The sequence below is a fragment of the Poecilia formosa genome, unplaced genomic scaffold, assembly GCF_000485575.1.
Source record: "Poecilia formosa unplaced genomic scaffold, Poecilia_formosa-5.1.2 Scaffold246, whole genome shotgun sequence".
Taxonomy (NCBI): Eukaryota; Metazoa; Chordata; class Actinopteri; order Cyprinodontiformes; family Poeciliidae; genus Poecilia; species Poecilia formosa.
This window is the reverse complement of record NW_006800185.1, coordinates 139,594-160,006: the sequence shown is the minus strand read 5'-3', so window position 1 is coordinate 160,006 and position 20,413 is coordinate 139,594. Positions and strand designations below refer to the sequence as shown.

The window sequence follows — 20,413 nt, the reverse complement described above, 5'->3', positions numbered from 1 at the left end:
TACCAATATATTTCACCATTTTGACACCCAACCAGAAATCGTGCATCCCTACTTAATTTTTTAAATACCAAATTTAATTACATATGTTTTCTGCTGAATGATTTTTATCCACATTGATTGATTGATATTAAAATATGTGTGACGGTCTGATCTCTTCTCAGTCACAGGGAACCTTGTTAGAGTTCATGGCATCAAAAACTACTTAAAATACCAGAACATTTTACATTACAAAACCAACCAGGCTAACAGAAAATGGATTTTCATTAGGGGTCGTTCAACATGCTAATGATCCAAAACGCATTAAAGTATCAATTCACTATTATAGATTCAAAATCTCACCAAGTATTTTTGGTCTAGTTTCTAGTGCAAATATATTAGTTCACTTGAAATGAGACAAAACTAACTTACAAGTAACATTTCAGCAAGGAAATGAGGCTATTTTAAGTCCATAATTTAATATTGATGAAAAATTACTTGTTCCATTGACAGATTATTTCACTAATGGGAAAAATGTCTTGTTGAAAGCAGAATAATCTGCCAATGGGGCAAGTACTTTCATCAATATTAACAAGTTCCTATATCTTGCTTAAAAGTTACTTGTAAATTAGTTTTGTGTTGTTTCAGGAGAACTTGAACAGAAACTAGACCAAAAGTACTTAGTAAGATTTTGTGTTTTGGCAGTGCTGCCCTTCATGTTCATCAGAGAAACAGGATAACCAGGAGGGAACAGAGCGTTTTAATGAGTCTTTCCCTTTCCTGGGGTTTAAACTTGTAATATAAGGCAGCATTATGTTGTAACATATTCTGAAAAATGATCTCCTAGAATCTTTCCTAAACAAATCTATATTTTTGACTGTGTCCTTCCACACTTTCCTTTTCAAACCGGAGCTCCAGTGGGCCTTCCTCTTATCTGCTGCCAGCGCTTCAGGGCTGCCTGCAGGAGGGACGGACGCAGACAGCAGTTGGGCTGGGAAGAGAGATAAAGCAACTCGGCTCCAGCGGCCAGAAGCAGAGCAGGGAGGGATCGAAGGTATAAACTCGAGATGTAGGCTGAAAGCTTCTCCAGGCTGCCCTGCTGCTGGATTGTGTAGGCTGACTGGACACACACCAAAACCCAGAAGCAAGGTGAGCGCGGCGCGGCCGGGTGCCAGCTGCAGAAAGCACAGCGGCTTGACGGGGATAAAACTCCAGACTACAAATCCCTCAAATAGAAAAATGGTTTTCGCAAATTCATCCGCTGTGTTTGTATAACACGGCATCTCAGCGGACGGGTCATGGATGAGTTTGTTGTTCAAACTTTGTTCCTTTAAGAGTCTTAAATATGACTGATAAATCATCTCAGCAAGCTGCACAGCTGACTAAGTTACGTAAAAATCATGACATAAGCCAATAATTAAGTGAAAGAAATATTATACATCCCTTTACCAATTTTATAAATAACATTTTGAAAACTGTGACATGCTTTTTGAATCTAATACCCCTAAATAAAATCCAGTGACGACTTCTTGTCTTTTTTAATGTCTTGTCAGAAATTAATGTGAGGCCCAACAGATTTACATTACAGTGATGTTCCACCATTACATACATATAAGTTACAACTTTTCTTTTACTTTCATCATCTGGGTTTACATTTCTTCTGCTTTCTGTCCTGCTCAGTTTGCTTTTTGATTTTATCTGTTGGATTTAACACATCATAGCGTTTCGTTTTCATCCCACTTCCTGTGTCCTTCACCTTCCTTTGTGAAGTTTGACTTTGTTTTTGTTTTCTCACTCCTGTGATGTGACGCTGACACATGTTTTTATGTTTTCTGTGAGACAATACACTTATATTCCAGACTAAATTATGTGGTTTTTCAACTGTTTTAGTGATTCACCATTGGAGAGCTGGAAGACAAAAAAAAAAGAAGAAACAGAGTGAAAGTGAGAGCAGGCAAGACACAAATCATCCAGCACTTCCTGTATAGTTGACTGTGAAAAGGATGTGCAACTGGCATGCAGAGAGGATGCTTTCCTGGGGGGTGGCGGCTCTATTGCAATCACTTCCTACCCCCCAACATGCACGATGGCACCTTGCCATCATTTCACAGTTGGACAGGCGAAGTCCAGATGCGCCTGCATGATAGAACAGCCTTAAAACTTCAACTGGATGTCACTGAGCGATAAAACCCTTATCTTCAGCAAAAAGCTTCCAAAAGGTCACCAGAAAGAAACTTCATCTTACCGCAGGCTCGACATTCACATCGTAATTTGTTTGAAATGGAGATATATTTTTTAAAGTGCTACTTTAAAAAGAATGATCGTGTTGGAAGTGACGTCATCATGTCCACCTTCCTGTTAACTAAACTTAACATAAAAACAGAAGAATTTTTATAAGTTCCACAATTTGAAATCTAAAGTAAAACTCTTATATTTAACATTTTTGGAGAATTCACAGCGTATATCCATCTCCATCCAAATTCTCACTCAAAACGGAGTTGATTAGGACGTTGTTTTTATCCCTGTCTTTCACATCATGAACTCTGTTACAGCATTAACAAAACCAACGGCTTCCTGTCTGGATTGAAGTGTGATAGTAACCGGCTGCTCTTTCAGTGCCCTTCCTGAACTGACAAAATTGTAAAAATGTTTTCTTGTTCATCAAAATGTGCAGACTGGAGAGCTTTGTTTTTTGTCCTGACAACGTTGGCTTTAAAGGTCAGGGGCCTGAGGAAGGAGCCACCCTGGGGTGTTTGACTGAGCTGTTGCTCGACTGAAATGCTGCAGCCTGGCAGGAAATGAGTCACTCGCTGAAAGGGAGCTTCTCTTGGCCTTGGGTGCCTCCCCTAATCAGTATTATCCCTGAAAGAAAACACTTTCCATGGAACAATGCAATCAAATAGCTGTGCAGCCATGTTAACTGCTTCCTGTATTTGGCAAAACAACATTCTTTCAAAAATGCCTCAGGCACATTTATTTCTCTTTGAAAATGGATGTAATAAAAGTGTAGTTTCATAAAAATGACACAAGAGGACCTCACAATAAACATTTAACATTAGTATTGGTTCTTTTCTTAACGTTGATGAGTATTTTTTAATCTGCTTTGTAAACTCAGTCCAATAAAATTTTAAATAAAACTAAAACAAGCAAAAAAATATTGGTGGATATTTGTACAAGCCAAGTTTCAATTTGAACCTCGCCTTCATGTTTCCTTTCTTATTGATGTGCTTCACTGCCACCTACTGTTATATCAAAGCTTTATGTGAAAGTAGATGTCAAAAGTTTAAAATGAAATAAAATAAAATAAAAAAATAATTTGTTGATATTTACATGAGAAATTATTATTGAATCTACTTGCTGAAATGAAAAGTTTTACCCAATAAGCAAATAACCAAAGCAAATGTTATTAATATTCACGTGAACTTTGTCTGCAGTTTTTAAAACTATGCTCTATTTTTTGAAAGAAAGAAAATATATATATATACACAAGTTAAAAAGTGCACTTAATACTGTCATCAGTATTATATAGTTTTATACCAAAATAACAATGTCATATAACATAATTATATAGCATAATATAAACCTAATCAAATAAACACCTATAAAATATAACACATTAAAAAAAATCTACATTGTAAAACGTATGAAGTAAGAAATATTTAATAGGCATATGAAATGCCTATTCCTACAGGAAACTATACAGCCTAATCAAAGCTAATGATTGTGCAGATTTTTTGACGAGTATGTTGAAAGTTGTGCCTGTCCACAAATAAAAATGTGCCTGTCCTTTAGATGGTAACTAATCAGTTACCATCTAAAACAATTTATTGTTTTAAACAATAAATTGATTATTTTCCATCATGAGTATGTGAACTATTATGATTCATTAATATTTTTTCGTACCTTGTTTTAATTTTGCCGTATTTATTCAGGCATATCTTGAAGAGCTAAAGAGGAACCTCGGTCTTTATAAAGAGTTTCTGCTCCTTTCTAACCGTCTCAGTTGTCGGTGAGGCCGGCCGGGCGGATCCCACATTAGAGTGAAACAGAAAAATAAAAAGCAACACAACAACAATAACAACTTGGCCTTTTACCTAAATTAAGCTATCAAGCTTCCCCGAGGATATATAACAACAAGGTGGGTGAATCGGGAGTCGGGCTGTCGAGGAAAAGAGGTTCCCGACCAGCTGGTGGTCAACACGCGTTGGTGTTAACATCAGCCAGGCGAGCTAATGCTAAGTCTTCGCTGTGTGCTAACGGTGGTGCGGCCAGGGCCATTTTTACCTAAACGAGGCAAAAGCAGGCGGCTTGACCGCACTGTTGAGATAATTACAGTGCTTTTTGGCGGAATTATACGTTTATACCATGTTATTATGTAATTTCCAGACGTCTGTTCATACTAAACCGTTGAATCGAAAGTTACCAGGTTGCTACAGATATCGTCTGATTAGCAGGAGCAGTTCCTGTGTTACGAAACTATATATTCCATACATCTAAGCTAATACTTAACATATATCAACTTGAGTATGGTCGTTTTTCCTTGATTGAATCGTCAAGTCCTATAACAGTTACTTTCGGAAGCAATGTTCCTCTTAAGGTGCTGCTTTAAATGCGTAGTTTAGCACCATCTACATAAATGTTCAATCTGGACAAATCAATTTCCTTTAAAATGTTCAAACAGAATCGTGTTATCGGAGTACAATACAAATAGAGAAGCGACAGAGATGGTTAGTAAATAGTGTGTTATGTTGATTAGAATTTTTTTCCACATTATTGACACTTCAAATCAACTGGAAAACGTCCATTATGTTCTCATTGTTAAGTATCTGCTTGATCTCTTGTTTATGTAAGAAGAACGTTCAGGCTAACGTTTGAAATGTGTTGACAGAAAGAACATCGAGTCATGAAACTGTTCTGGTATTTAAACCCGAGTCACCAACCTGCCTGATCTGTACAGTGCTGATGTCACAACGAAAAATCACCTGCACCCACAATAACCTAACGTTGTCCCCCAAAAGAAAATGCAGTTAGTTTCTTTGTCAATGTATTGGCAAACTGGAGGTTACAATAAAAGCTTAGCAGCCAAATCCCTCAGTTTGTGCTGTATTTATGTGCCTGTTTCTGGTATTTAAAATGTAAGATTTTAAATATTACATTCACAAAACCACACTATTATACAGCTTCTGTAGTTTAATGCAATTTTAATTTTCTCTGCCTTTATAAAATTAGTCTGAGAAATATTAGGAGTAATAGCGTAGAAGGTAAAGCACATTTTAAAATGATGCTGCGTTCATGGAAGAGGTTAACAATGAGGCCTTTTCTAGCTGTCAAAGTTGACTTATAGAGCACATTAAAAACATCTGAAGCTAACCACAGAAGCTAATCAAGAGTAATCACAAACAAAACACCAAGGGTGGTGATTTTGCTTTTGTTTTGTAAGTCTGACTTGATGGATTTTTTTTATACAATTATTCCCCCAGAGGACTATAATATAAAAGAGAATATTCTTGCTTCAACATTTTTAGCAGAAACAGTATAAAATTTATCAGAAAATGATGGAATTTCGAGATTGTTCTAATTTATGCCTCAAAACCCCTTTCTCCAACATTGATCTGATCTTTCTTTTTACCCCTGAAAGTGAACAAAATTATTTGTTACTATGAGAATTAAAGACAATGGTTGGAAACTCACAAGCTCTGTGGGCTGCTACCTGAGCAGATAGCTCCACTAACTGGCTAATATTAGCTTGTTCTACTTGTAGCTCTATAAAATGGTAAACGATTATACAATTCTCCACAATAAGAACATTTATTTTCATTTATTCTATATTTAGTTTACTATTACAGTCACAGTAAAACCAATCAGTATTATCTTGTATTTTAGTAGTGGTAGAAAACATTGTTTTACTTCTATTAAAGCAACAGACAATACCTGTTTTATGTAAATTCAGTGAATATTTATATTGTACTTATTATTCTCACAGCAGCTCCAGTTGATTTTGTCTCCCCAGACATTTGCTGATACAGATGAGACACATTTTGTGAGTGAAATGTTTTGTTATCATCGTCACATGTTGTATTTTCTCGTCGTATGTCTAGATGCCCTCAGCTATGAATGCAAACAGGACCGTGCAGTCCGCCAGTCCAGAGGTGGGATCCGCTCCAGGGTCGATGGGCGGCTGTGGCCAGTCCGAGGTCTTGAAGCAAGTGCTGGGCGTCATCGACAAGAAGGTCCGCAACATGGAGAAGAAGAAGGTAAGAAGAAGAAGAAGTTTTATTTATTTAGCAGCAAGGCAGTCCAGATATGAATTAGAAGAAAAACAACAATAATAAAAGAAAAACTACACTTTAAAATGCTCCATTTGTCATGAAGTAGAAAACTAAATGTTGGATCTGGGCTGCTGAATAGAGTTGAAACAGGAGGCCTGAGTGGTTGGAAGGTTGACGCAACAGTAAAATTAAGTCTTTATTGTGTTTTGATGCTAAAAATCCTCCACAATTTATAAACTAATAGGAGTTTCTCTGGATCTTGCTCTGAAGTTTTCACCCTGATTTAGAAATATAAAACTAAATGTTGGTAAAGGCTTTAAACAGTTGAGAATCCTTTTTAAATTCTGAATGATCCAGAACAAAAAGCATCATTTGCGTTAAGTTTATAACTACTTCATCTGCTGTGTTGTTGGTTCGTCATCGCAGAGCAAACTGGATGATTACAAAGTCAGGAAGAACAAGGGAGAAGGTCTCAACCAGGACCAGCTGGTATGTACACAGAAGGGCAACATTCTCTAATTGTTTTAGTATTTGTACAATCGTTTCTCATTTTTAACCTTTTGTTTCTCTTTGACGTTCTTAGGAGGCTCTTTCCAAGTACCAAGAAGTCATGAACAACTTGGAATTTGCCCGAGAGTTGCACAAGACATTTATTACGTTGGGACAAGATGTAAGAGTGTTTTTTTCCTTTTCTTCTTTCAGAGTTGTGTCCGTTCCAGTTTTTCCTAACTGATCCTCCTCGTCCTCAGCTCCAGAAGGTGGTGAAGAAGTCTGCACGGCGGGAGCAGCTGCAGCGAGAGGAGGCAGAGCAGCGGCGGCTCAAGAACGTCCTTGAGCTGCAGTTTGTCCTTGACCGGCTGGGAGACGAAGCGGTGCGGCAGGACCTGAAGCAGGGCGTGGGAGGCTCGCCGCTCCTCACCGACGGAGACCTTTCCACGTTTGATGAGTTCTACAAGTTGGTGGGACCAGAACGGGATCAGAGCGTGAGGTTGGTGGAAGACGGCGAGATGCAAAACTAATTTTATTTTTTACGTTTAACATGGAGATTCTGACTGTTAGCCCTGATGCTCGCAGGTTGATTGACCAGTACGAAGAAGCATCTGTGCACCTTTGGGACCTGCTTGAAGGGAAGGACAAGGCTGTGGTTGGAACTACATGTAAGTTTGGATCAGCTCCAGATTTGCTTTTCTTGACAAAATAACAAATTACTGTGCTAAAGAATAACATTGTTTTGAGACTATTTTCAATTAATATATTGATAATGGCATAATAATGTAAGTTTGCTCTCTCAAAATCTTGTAAAGGAACTGGGAGACATTTTAAATATCCAAAATAAAAGAGTAAATCAAAAAGAAACAAAAACCTCACAAATTAAATGATCAAGCTCATTTTAATTTATTTGGCAATAATTGCTTATTGTGACAGACTTGGTTTCATTATCTTTATATAAATTGGGCTTAGAAAGAGCTTCTGTTATCTCCTGACTAAATATTTAGTCTAAATAAAATATTTAGACTAAAGAACAAACTAAACTAAAGAACAATATTTAGTCTAATTGACTAAATAAAATATTTTTACAGTACAAAATGTCCCTTTGTGCGTCTGGGTCGATGCTGATGGAGTATTAACATGTTCTAGATTTACCTTTTCATTGTCTTTGAATAATACAAATTTAAAAATGATGGTACATTACAGGAAAATATTTACAGATAAGCTTTGTGTTGGAAATTCAACTGTAAAATCTCAACTACTTTCAACTTTATGCATTTATCATAATAAGTTAAAGCTGACCAAATGCCGTGTTTTTTATTAATACAATTTTTTGGCATTTATCTTGGAAAACATGGACAAAACTGCTTTTGTTAATGATTACTGATGCAACTCGATGTCCAGCTGGTGCTAATAGTTGGCAGGACATTTTATTTCATCAGATGGCTGCTGGTGCAGCCGTCGTCATGACGCTTTTCACCATGTTGTAGCCGACTGCAAGTGATCAGTTTCAGGCTTCTGAGCGTTGCTGGTTTAAAAGTTTGTGCATCCATGAGTGAGTTTTTGGTTAAAACACTCTGTGTGCAGCGGCTGGACTGAAGTGATCAGGTTTAGCGGATGTGAGCGTCCTGCGCTCTCAGCGGTTTGGTCCCGGGTTTGGTGCTGCTGCATTCTGCTCCGGGCTGCAGGCTGATCCTGACTCAGCAGCAGGGCATGGTGCCAGGGGCCCCGTCGCCTGCGGTTCCCCTGGTCCGGTCTCTGCTGGGACGACGGTGACCCAGTTCACTGCTGTAACTCCAGGCAGTCCCTTTCGCCTCATTGAGGGGTCATTTGGAGAAGTAGGGGTCAAATTACAGAGGCCGCTGCTTTGCATGAAGAGCCGCAAAGCAAAGGAAATAACTGGGTAAAGTGTAAAAATGTTACATGTATGCAGAAGTCTTTGGTCAAGGTTTCATATTTGAAACTATTCTGGTTTTTGTTTTAAAGGTTGTGATTTGCTTAATTTTCCTTTATGGTGTTAAGTAATAAAGGCTTTCTTTTAAAAGGGCAGTAGCATGTAAAATATACTTTTTGAGCTGTACATCTTGTTACGATGTTATTTGCCGTGACTCCCACACTCAGCTCCTTCAGACTAGCCAGCATCAATTCGCAAACATCTGGTGGAACTGTGCATCTCTGGGCTCATTATAGGAGCTACTTCTCTGTGCAAAGCTGGTAAAAATGTTGTTAAAGGGTTAATAGAGGAGCCATGTTGTGATGACGCGGTTTCAGAGAAAGCAGGAGTTTCTTAAAGAGACAGAGGCCTAATTTCAGGGTGCTAAACTACAAAGTTGATTTTTTAAGTCATAGTTGATGTATATCACATTTTTATAACAACTGAAGGTAAAATAGTTACTTGGTTGTGGTATAAAATGACACCATATGGTTGGAAAATACATAACACTGCCTCTTTAAATTAGTTCTGTGAGTAATATAAAGTTAAGACCAAATATAATCGTACACTTGGCATACTCAGGTTTAAATTTTCTTTGGTCCAGAAGTAATGTAAGTGATTTTAAAGTGACTGAATCCCCCCAGAGTTGAATATTTCAGAGAATCTGTGGAGGCAGATTAGGGTGATGGCTCAGAGTTCTCCTGACCGCAGATATTTGGAGCGTCTCACCAAAGATAAATCATCAGAGTAGGAGAGGAAATGCTCAGCTGTAAATGTGTAATTTTCAGCTTAATAGCATTTTTTATGAAGTCGTGTTTCTAAACGTTTAACACTAATTCAGAGGGAAATGAACCGATCAGCTCGTCAGCTGTTCCTGTATTTTCTCTCTGGAAACTGATGCATGGCGCTTGTGCTGCTGTGGTTTGCAGCAAAACCTTTCAGAGTCTAAATTCATGTTCATCACTGACAAACATGGCATTTCAAAAACTCCATAAAAATCAACCAACCAGTGACAGGAGTTGAACTGATGGAAGAAGTTTTAGAAAACATTGATAAGTAGCTGGCCATGCCTACTTTCTTCACAAGGTTTAAAATATATTATTATCAAATTGTGTACATATGTTTCTTTTGCATTAAAGTGCATAAAAAATTCATCTTTCCAAGATCTGAATGTTTAACCAGTAGTAAAATATAAGCAGCTTAAACTTAAAAATTCAGTCCAAATTCAGATTTATTAGTAAAGGTTTACAGCTTATGAAATAATTTCTGCAACTTTGTTTACTACGAATCTTAATTCTAATTCTGACCCTGTTAATCCTGTTCTAGACAAGGCACTGAAAGACATATTGGACCAGGTTCTGCTGAGCGGATACTTTGACCGGACTGCCTCTCTCCAAAACGGAGTGTGTGAGGAAGAGGAGGAGGAAGAGCCGGCAGCTGTAGTGGCAGCAGTGGCACCAGTCGCCGAGTCGTCAGAGGCAGAAGAGCAGACAGCTGATCCAGGTAGCGACTTCCTAAAAATAATTTTCCAGGATCAAGTCGTCCAGTAGTGAAATCTGCTCACCGTTCTGCGTTAACTTGACAGAAACTGAAGTCACTGAGGAATTCACAGAGGCTCTCACAGTGGAAACCACAGAAGTGAGATTAGTTTAAAAAAAAAAAGTATTTTATTTATGCTTTCCAAACGTGTTTATTGATGTTTTGTTTTGTTTCAGTTCATAAACAGACAGTTCATTCCAGACAGTTCTTACAGCGGCAGTGAAAAGGAGCAGGCGGATGAGTGGACCAGGGAACCCGAGGTGTGTAGCAGAGCCGCTTTATTTTTTACAGTAGGGAGTTTTGCAGATGCTTAGTAAAAATAATTTGAGGAAAACTGATTTAAATGATGGATTTGAAGCAACAAGAGTTTTGTAGCTCAGCATTAACGAGTTATATTTAGGTCTGTCACAATAACAAATCTTGCTGGACGACAAATTGTCCCTGGATAAATGATAATATTGTTTTCAAGTAATATAATCGTAATAATGGCAGTGTCAAGGGCCAATTATCTTTACATTTTAATGAACATTTAAACACTGGAGCTGGAGGACATTTTAAATATCCAACATAAATAAAGAAAACGACAGAAACGACAAATACAATGAATTGTTTGTAAAAATTATCTTTCAAAAAAAGGTCCAGCTGAGACCAAAGCAGCAGAATGACGACTTTTATCAGTTTTTATAAATCATGCAAATGAAAATTATTGAGTTTCTTTTAATTTATCTCACAATTAATTGATCTACTTTTCATTGTGACAGGCCTAGTTATATTATGCTAATACTGGATGCAGGTGTCTTTTAAATACAACCTCACTGCACTTTATATAAAGATTTGCCCCATTAGAAGTTTTGTTGTTTGTTTTTAAAAACACTGAAGTATTTCCAGGTGTTTATTTTCTCCCACATCTTCTTCCCTCTGTGACGACGAGGCTAGAAAACATTTTTTAGATGTTTTATCGCCGTTGGTGGTGGCAGGAAGCTGCTCTGGTAGAAATATCTGCTGCTGCATGTTTTCAGGCGAACACAGCAGGAAGAGGCGACTTTATTTATTATAACGTTCCTTTTATTGTCTGTAGCCCAAACTTGAATCATTTGGACATGAAAAACACTTTTCAGTAACTAGATGCTACTTAACTAATTAAAATAGAGATTTTTTTTTAGTAAGTCCATTAAAAAAGTGAATCTGATGCAAGACTATCTGTGGTTTTAGAGTTGTGCTTCTAATGAAAACAGGAAATTCAGTTAATCAGAAAATGAATTAAACAAGAGCAACTAAAAGATCAGTTTTAATACAAAAGTATGTTATAAACTGGTTATGGCCTACAAAGATTGGTGAAGAAAAATTTATGAATTTGAGTTAAGGCTGGGCGAAAATAAATAAAATCTAATTTTTTCAGACCAAAGTCAATTTCTAATTTTAATCACTTCTTGCTTTCTTTTTTTAAAAAGAAATTACAAATATCCTAAAATACTTTCAAAAACTGTTTTTTTTTTCAACCATCCTTTTTGTGAGCTGACCTGAATTTTAAAGCCCAGATAATTAAAAGTTTTAAAATCCCTGCAAACAAGACGGCGGACCTTTAGCAGGTTGACGAATCGATAAAATCGATATTTCCCAGCCCTAATTTGGCTTTTTCAACAGCCGTCAGCCATAAACTGTTGAAATACATTTCTCTGTTTAAATTATTTTAATGCATTAAACTCAGTAAAGTTTATTTACTGAGAAAAAGAAGCCCAGAACTTGTGTGTTACAGTTTGAGAATCAAACAACCTGGAGCAAAAGTAACACATTATTGTGTTGTGCAGCACATATTTAGGAATGTTTGTTTATAATCTTACAGGCTAATGAGAACAGAATATTTTTTTTAATCACTGCTGTTTCCTTTTACACCAACTAAGCTGTGAGTCTGGAGTAAAATCCCTCTGCTCTGAAACACTCAGAGGAAGTGAATTCAGAACAGCTTTCGCTAATGAAACATTTCATCACTCTTTCAGGCCGTCAGTGCCTTGCAGCAGCAGCAGCAGCCCGTACAGCCAACAGCGCCACCTGTTGCTCTGGAGACCCACCCCATGAACCTCGCGTCTCCCGTTCCCCCGACTGACCCCATGGTCCGCAAGCAGGTGGTGCAGGACCTGATGGCACAGATGCAGGGAACGTACAACTTCATGCAGGTGAGCAACAGGAGCTGCGTTTCCTTTAAACATACGCAAAATGTTGTTAATATTCCACTAATGTCAAAGAAACACAATTTATTCTAGAACCGCTCAGGGCGGCAGGACGTTGGAGTAGCTCTGTACGTTCATTGAGATATTTTTCTATTTGCCTTTGTAGGGAAATACTTTTTCCTTGATTATTTTCATGAGACTGTTTTGTCTTCAGTCAGAGGCTTCTCCAGATTCGCTGTAACACTGTCCACTACAACAGCCATCACTACCTCTAATAACTCTTTGCAGAATTTGAATTAATGAGTAAAGTTGCGTTCACACCAAACGCGTTACACACCTGGTTTACATTTAGAGTCTATGTGGAGGCGCGTCCAGGGTTTGTTGTTTTACGTGTCTAGCGCGGCGCCATTTGGAGCGTTTGACGAGTCCAACAAATAGTCCGGCGATGGAAAACAACGGCTCGAGTAATTCTGATGCACCTTCGACAATTTATCACCCAGCAAAATTTTAAGTGTCGGAAACTTTCATGATGAGCATAACGCAAGAAAACGCACCATTACAACAACATTTCATTTCCCTTTTGGATCAAAGTATTTTTGAATTTGATCCATTAAGTAATTAGTCACACGTGAATAAATGTGTTCACTTATAGAAAGCATCCTGTGATGTCATCCTCTAACTACTTCCTGTCGTTCTTCATGGTTTGCGTCAGTAGAAACATCCAGTTGTTGATCGTGTGACTCGTGTTTCCATTGCAGTTTTGAGAAATAAACCAATTTCAATCCGGCCAGAAAAATCCACCTCATGCTATTTTTTACTTTAAATAGCCGTTTCTCCATTAATAGCATTTATTTTCAAAATGTGAAATTGCGCAGTGAAGTGGTCAATGGAAACGCAGCTGCTGTGTGACGTCGTTGTCGTACGTTATCGCTGAGTTTTTCTGCGCCCAGGACTCCATGTTGGAGTTTGACGGACAGCCCATCGATCCCGCCATCGTGTCGGCACAGCCCATGAAACCTGCTCAGCCTCTGGACGTACCGCAGATGGTTTGTCCTCCAGGTACGTTTGACCCGATTAAAAGCCGCGTTGTGGTTTAACGGGGGAAATCCGGTTGCGTCTGATTAACGTGCGATCGTTGCAGGTCACCCCGAGTCCCGGCCAACGCAACCCACTTCTGTTCCTGTCCAGCCTGAGCCCACACAAGTGAGTAGCTACCCATGAGCACCATGCAGGTTGCCATAGTGACGGCGATATGAAACGGCTGTGTTGTCTTCAGGTCCCCATCGTCTCGCCGACACCGCCGCCGTTGTACCAGACCTCTCACACACCGGATTCTCGACCCTCAACAGAACCAATCGACCCAATCCAGGTGAAGCAGCTTTTCTCTGGCGTCTGTCAGTCCCACGGAAATTATCAAGTTATTTATTCATTTTTAAGATTGGTAAAGGATTCAGACCCTTTGAACTGCTTCACATTTTGTAAAGTTACGGTAATAAATATGGGGGTATTTTATTTTAATAGAGTAAAAAAAAACCCTCAAACTAGTGCATGTGGTACAGCAGTGAAGTGACAACAATGCTTGGCTTCTAGAGTGTGCATGAACATTTAACCCCATTCTACTCTGATACCCTTAAAAAAATCCACTGCAATCTAACAAGATTGCATCGTTTGTTGGATGCAAACATTAGATTGCATCCGACGTTTGATTAAAAGCCTATACTTTGGAAAAAATCACTTACTTTTCTCGCTGTCTGAAGTTAAAGCAGATAAAATTTGTCTTGTTTTAGGTCAGTTAGAATTATCAAAATAATTTTTGTTGAATGGCAGAAAACTTAATGAGATTTTTTGTACCTTTTTCAGACCAGTTGGTTGCATAGGTGGTGTGTAAGAGAAACATTTCGAAACATAAAACTTTTATTATATTTTAAGTTACCATGTCCCTGCTGTAGTAATAGAATACTATCAAAAGATGCTATTAACAATAGTAATAAATGATTTAATAAAATAGTGAATTGAAGCTCTTCTTTAGTTTGTATTGCTTTATCTTCAGAGTCTGGTGCTGGAAAAGTTTGAAAACTTACCTGGAAAATGCTTGAAAAAAAGTTATTGAATTTTACTGTGGGGGAAAAAATGAACGAACTTTGTAACCATTTCTAGCAAACCATTGTCAGGAAAGTGTCTTAAGATGCAGATAATGGACTAATTTATCAATAAATGGTCATGGCGGAGCTCGTGGTTGGAATAGCTTTGTCCTTATCTGATGACCTGGACGAGCAGAAAGTGTTGAAACAAATTTTCTGCCTTCAAGAGAGCGGCGTCTGACCACTCTGGTGTCCATTTTCACTTGTTGCTTTTTAGCAGAAACATTTTACAGAAGGAAAAGACTTGTGTCTTACTTTATGAAGTGAAAATCTCATTTGCAGCAGCAACAACAAATAAAACCTCTAATCTGTCCTAAAACTGCAGCCTCAGCCTTTCAGCAGCATACATATCCATCCCAACCCTAAATGTAATGTGTGTTGTGTCTCCCTCTGCAACAGACCTCCATGTCATTGTCGTCAGAACAGCCTCCCCCCTCCACTGCCCTCCCTCCTGCCTCTCAGACGCAGGTCTTTCAGCCTGTTTCCAAAGCTCCTCACAGCAGTGGCATCAATGTCAATGCAGCTCCATTCCAGTCAATGCAAACAGTAAGGCCGTGATGATACTTCCTGTTTCTCTGTCTCAACGCCAAACCAGTCTCATACTGCAAAGAATGCAAACTCATGCTTCTCTTGTGTGTCTGTCTGCATTGTTCTGCATGGCATAATGTCAGTAGCTGCTGGGGCTCATATTGGCTTTTCACCAGAGGCCTGAGTGCAGCCAAAGATTCGACTTTAAGACTTAGCAAAAAGCCAGAGTGCACATTTGATGAGAAAACATGGATGCCTGGTTTTTTTTCTCTTTCTTTTTGCAGCGTTATCTTTATTTTCCCATCATGTTTAAAGCAGATTTGTTTTAAATATCCAGGTGATGCAAGGAGCAGTATTCCTCATCAGTTTTGAAGGCGTTCATGCCTGCAGCTCAGGATAATTTCTGGTCATTCTCTTAAAAATGGTTGACAGAAAAATAAAAGTGAGCAAACGGCAGCTTGGAGTTGAGTGGAAAGTCTCCAAAAGTGACGACTGTATGTTTCCAACCACATTTCATCTTAGTCAAAAGTAGTGATGGTAAGATTTGATTAATAAAGAACGGTTTTTAGAAGACGACATCGGAAATACACTGCAGTTTGGAAACCTAAAAAACCAGCACTGTGCTGAGGGATTTAAAAGCTAATCTTCTCAAGCCCGGTTGTTTGATTCACTCAAACTCGTACCGTTCAGACAGAGGTCATTGTTTCTGCTCTAGTTCGGTCCTCCATTGGAGGCATTTTCCTCCCATCAATTGTTTGCAGTACAGAACCATGCGGTAATTACATAAGTCCTTTCTCTATAACGTAGAAAAAAGACTAGTAGGTCTGCAACCAGTGGCTCTTTGGACCTTCCATAAAGGCTCTGAAAAATTTATTTTAAAAAGTGCAGAATTAAAAAAGAAATTTAGATATAACAAATGGAGAATTTAAATGTTTGTTAAACATCTAATTTCCGTGCAAAAAAAAAGAAAGCTTTTTTGCATGCATGGAATAAATTCTGCATTTTATTTCTGCTATAGAACGGCATAGATCAGCAGTATTTTTATTTTTTCCCTCATAATTTTTTTTGGAAACGAAGTGCTCTTTTCGTTTACATCGTTTTCCACAAACATCAACATCCCATGGAAGAAAATGTATCAATCTTCTTTTGTAAATGTTTGATGTTTTTCTTTGCTTTTAAACCTAAAAACAGAAATAAAATAAAAAAACAACCACAAATTTCCAATAGCAAATATTCAATCAAACGTTTTCAGGGTGTAACTGCACTACATTAATGTAAATGTCAAAATGTAAAGTCGGGTAACTTAAATGCTTTAACACCACAAACATCAACCGCATAAAACGTGAAAACCACTGAGAAATAAATAATTTTCTTTCCTGAAGAACTTTATGCTCACAAACGGCTCTTGTTGCCTTGGCAACAGACATAAGATTACTGGTGTGTGGATTATCTTCACTTCTTACTTTGACAGTAGTTCATCTTTTTTCTGTTGCCAATAAGTTTAGCACGTTAGCTTAATATCAGAGCAAAACTTGGAGAAACTTCTGTTAGTTTATTACTTAACCCAGAACAAGAGTCAAACATGGAGCTTTCTACAAACCTAGAAGTCAACCCAGAATGACAGGAACCAACATCTAGTTTTATACTTCACCAATATTTAGTTTTATACCTTAATAGTCCAGAACAAACTGAAGATCCAGAGAAACCATTATTAGTTTATAAGTAGACTATTTATTAAATATGGGGAGCTAATATTTAGCTTTATACTTTTACGTTTTTGTCTTTCTTTTGGTTGCTTCATTTGTATTTCCTTCTAATTCATGTAAAACCCTTTGAACTGCCTTGTTGCTGAAAATGTGGTATATAAATAAAATTACCTTCCACATCAGTTTGACATGTTCATGTTAAGAAAAAGGTTCATGTTGCAGCAATCGTTCATCAGATGCTGCGTATTTAAACTGTTTCCTGTAGCGATAAAATCGTTTTGTTGTCACAAAATGCTTTTGAAATATTTTGCTTCCAGAAGTCGAGTCTGGATTAAGATTTATGGAGGTTTTAAATTTTAAGTGTTAGTTTTATTCTAAAATGTGTCTGCTAGTTTGTTTGCATTAACTGTTCTCATGCCATGTTGTTTTCCATCCAGGAATGTGATCAGAGATTACATGTAATCTGGATTAATTGTTTTACAACTCTTCTGCTTGCTCTGTGAAGCTCTCTGCTGTATTTGTGGGTTTCTTTTACATCCAGTGAATGAAGAGCGTGTTTTACATCACAGCTAGTGAACCCGTGAGCTTTCCTCTGGTTTTGGCTTCGCCTCAATGTGGCCTTTGTTTGTCCCGTTAGGTGTTCAACCTTAATGCCCCAGTCCCGCCAGCTAATGAGCCCGAGGCCCTGAACCAGGCCAACCAGTACCAGAACAGCTACAACCCGGCTTTCAGCAGCCAGTCGCAGCATTCTGTGGAGCAGACGGAGATTCAGTCTGAGCAGCTACAGTCTGGTGCGTAACTACTTCAGTAGTTTGGTTTTACATTCCTGACGTCATCGACGGCTGTGTGACTCGTGTTTTCGTTGATGCCCGGCTCCAGTGGTCGGTGCCTTCCACGCCCAGGACCAGACCGGGGGCCTCCAGCCGCCTCCTCAGCAGGGCCCGGGCTTCGGCAGGCAGGCTCAGTCCTTCTACAACAGCAGAGGCATGAGCCGCGGTGGGTCCAGAAACGCCCGCGGCATGATCAACGGCTACAGAGGCGCCTCCAACGGGTTCAGAGGTCAGCGCCCGTCTGCACCAGGGCTGAAACAATTAATCCTGATTAATCGACTGCTGAAATAATCGTCAACTAATTTAGTAATCAGTTGATTAACTGAACCCGTGGGAAGAAAAAAAAAATATACAGTACTAGTATACTTTAAAGAAATTTGGGAGTGTGGTAAAAGTCAGTCTGGGAGATGCAGGTTTTAGTAATCAGTTGGTTCCCAGTTCTCCTCAGCCCAGCCATGAATGTACCTCCGGGATGACCTCACACCACAAAAACATTTGCTGAAAGATCAGCACACTCATTTAAGATACAAAGAACCTTTGTCTATAAATATGTTCTACTCAGAACTCCACAGGTGGCATTTTAGTTTCACCTGCTTCAAATTCTAACCCTAACCCTACCTACCCGGCCCTAACGGGAAAAATGTCTCGCTGTAAGTTGATCTGCCAATGGAAGAAGCACTTTTTCATCAATGTTAAGGAATTAATTACTGAAAACAAGCTCCTATTTCTTGCTGAAAAAGTTAATCATAAGTTAGTTTTGTCTTATTTCAAGTTTACTAAGATATTTGCACTAGAAACTAGACCAAAAATACTTGGCAAGATTTAGTTTTTTCTGCAGATGGACATTTTTTGAGTCTGTAAACTCCAGTTAACGATTAATCAATGACCACATTAGTAGATTGTTTGAATAATGAATCACTATTAATTCAGTTAATTGTTTCAATCCTACTAAAAACATAGTTTTTTTCCTCAACAGATTCATACGAATTAATAGAATTGAGACAAGAGATTATACCTTGAGGATATTTTTAATCAAATCATTCGAGGGATTATTGCAGCCCTGCATTCAGCTTGTCCAATGATGGGCAGGTTGAAAACTTAAAGATGAAAAATGCAGTTCCTCCTTTAGCTGCTGAAATCTCTCTTGCAACCTAAATATCTTGACAGATAGTGAGAAATACTTCCCAGAGTGGAGAAATGTTCCAAACAGATTCACATCTTATGTTTTTCCATCAGTGTTCTGGAGCTAAATGGAAATCTTTGGGGGTTTTTCCAGGTGGTTATGACGGTTATCGCCCTCCCTTCGCCAGCACTCCCAACTCCGGATATGGACAGCCCCAGTTCAACACACCTCGCGATTATCCAAATGGGAATTATCAGAGGGTATGAAAGAAGCTTTGAGTCCCCGCTGGCTTTGTGAAAACAAAATGTGCTGTCAGAAAAGTTTCTAAAATGTCTCTATTCTTTGCCGCCGATCAAGGATGGTTACCAACAGAACTACAAGCGAGGAGCTGGCCAAGGACCCAGAGGAGTTTCACGAAGCAGCACTCAAGCAATTCGATCCTGAAATGGCCTTTTAAAATGACTGTGACTGAAAAATTTGCACCACACTGAAAAATTTAAAATTCATGAATGCATTTCCCCATCTCATGTTTGCTCTGATTTCTTTGTTCCTTATCAGTGGTATTTTTACTTTCTGTCTCTTCAATCAAAGTGATGCGAGCTTTGATATCTGGAAATAATAAATCATTTAAAGCTCAAAACACAAGGTAAGCTGTGAACCCAATCACTGGTTCACACCAGCCGTGTGTACCAACAGTCCTGTAAACTTGAAAGATTCCATAAGTTATATATAAATATATATTTTTTATTAACAAATGCACCTGCCACTGCTGGTCCAAATTATGGGAGTTTCTTTCCCTTCGGTTCTTTTCTGTCATTTTGGTTCAAAGAAAGAAGACTTTTTGTTTAACAAGCTCCCGTATTCTTGTTTGTAAATTCATGTTGCTTCAAGAGTTTCAATAAAGTTGTGTTGCATAATCATGTTTCAGCTTTGAGTTTTTACATAAAAAATATCTTAGTTGTGTATAAAACCAGAAACAATTGCAAAAAGTATTTTAATATCCAAAAATGGGTCAAACTGGTGTGGGCTTTGTTAGCTTCTTAGAGGAGCTGAAAATATTTACATAGTATCAAAATTAAAAGTTGAATATATTTTAATTTATTTGAACTGTAATCAAGAAAATTTCAACTCGAGATTAGGAATAATGAAAGTTGTGCGCATTGATAAAACTGAAGGATTCTTGGGTTTAAAATCTTGTTAAAGATGGTTTGTAAGAGGAAATATGTTACATTTTTATTCTGTACTGCTAAAATAACCGAATTTCTCATAAACTGCCTTACACTCAAAACATGAATGAAAATAGTTGACTATGATGTTTGGGTTAATTTGTAAATTTACTTAGTTTTACTTAGAAAAAAAATAATGTTTCTAGCATTTTATCCAAATTAACGGAAAAGGGCATTTTGCTTTAGTCTTTAGTGTGATAAAGACCTTGATTAAATAAGTTAGAATATAAACAACTAAATAATCCTTGTTTTAAAAAGCCAAATATCACATTCACATAATACCTGTTTCCCTTCCCAATATGGCGGCCCGCTGACGTATCCCCGCAACAGGCTGCGGCTTGAGGTTTGTGGTAGCTTTTCATTTCTTGAAGCGTCAGGATAATGTGTCCGTAATAATTACTATGACCAAAAATGAAAACATTTTATACTGTACCCAGCGTGGTGAAAACAAAAATGAAACTTTAGAATATGTCGCACTATTTTGA

General features: G+C 38.1%; 1 protein-coding gene across 3 annotated transcripts; it reads left to right on the top strand.

Moving 5' to 3' along the window:
- Positions 1 to 3,970: 3,970 nt before the first annotated feature.
- caprin1b (cell cycle associated protein 1b) lies at positions 3,971 to 19,619 on the top strand. 3 transcript variants are annotated; one of them, XM_016680573.1, is made up of 18 exons: positions 3,972 to 4,114; positions 6,075 to 6,230; positions 6,672 to 6,734; positions 6,829 to 6,915; positions 6,995 to 7,233; positions 7,320 to 7,402; positions 9,994 to 10,170; positions 10,253 to 10,305; positions 10,383 to 10,466; positions 12,204 to 12,380; positions 13,325 to 13,433; positions 13,516 to 13,577; positions 13,651 to 13,743; positions 14,915 to 15,061; positions 17,387 to 17,540; positions 17,632 to 17,808; positions 18,856 to 18,962; positions 19,060 to 19,619. In XM_016680573.1, exons 2-18 carry the CDS (start codon positions 6,075 to 6,077, stop codon positions 19,144 to 19,146), a joined length of 2,055 nt encoding a protein of 684 aa, XP_016536059.1. In that variant the 5' UTR covers positions 3,972 to 4,114; the 3' UTR covers positions 19,147 to 19,619. The 3 variants fall into 3 exon arrangements, with proteins under 3 accessions (XP_007569856.1, XP_016536059.1, XP_007569855.1); XM_007569793.2 differs by having other exon boundaries at positions 17,629 to 17,808; XM_007569794.2 differs by lacking the exon at positions 14,915 to 15,061 and having other exon boundaries at positions 3,971 to 4,114; positions 17,629 to 17,808.
- Positions 19,620 to 20,413: the final 794 nt, after the last annotated feature.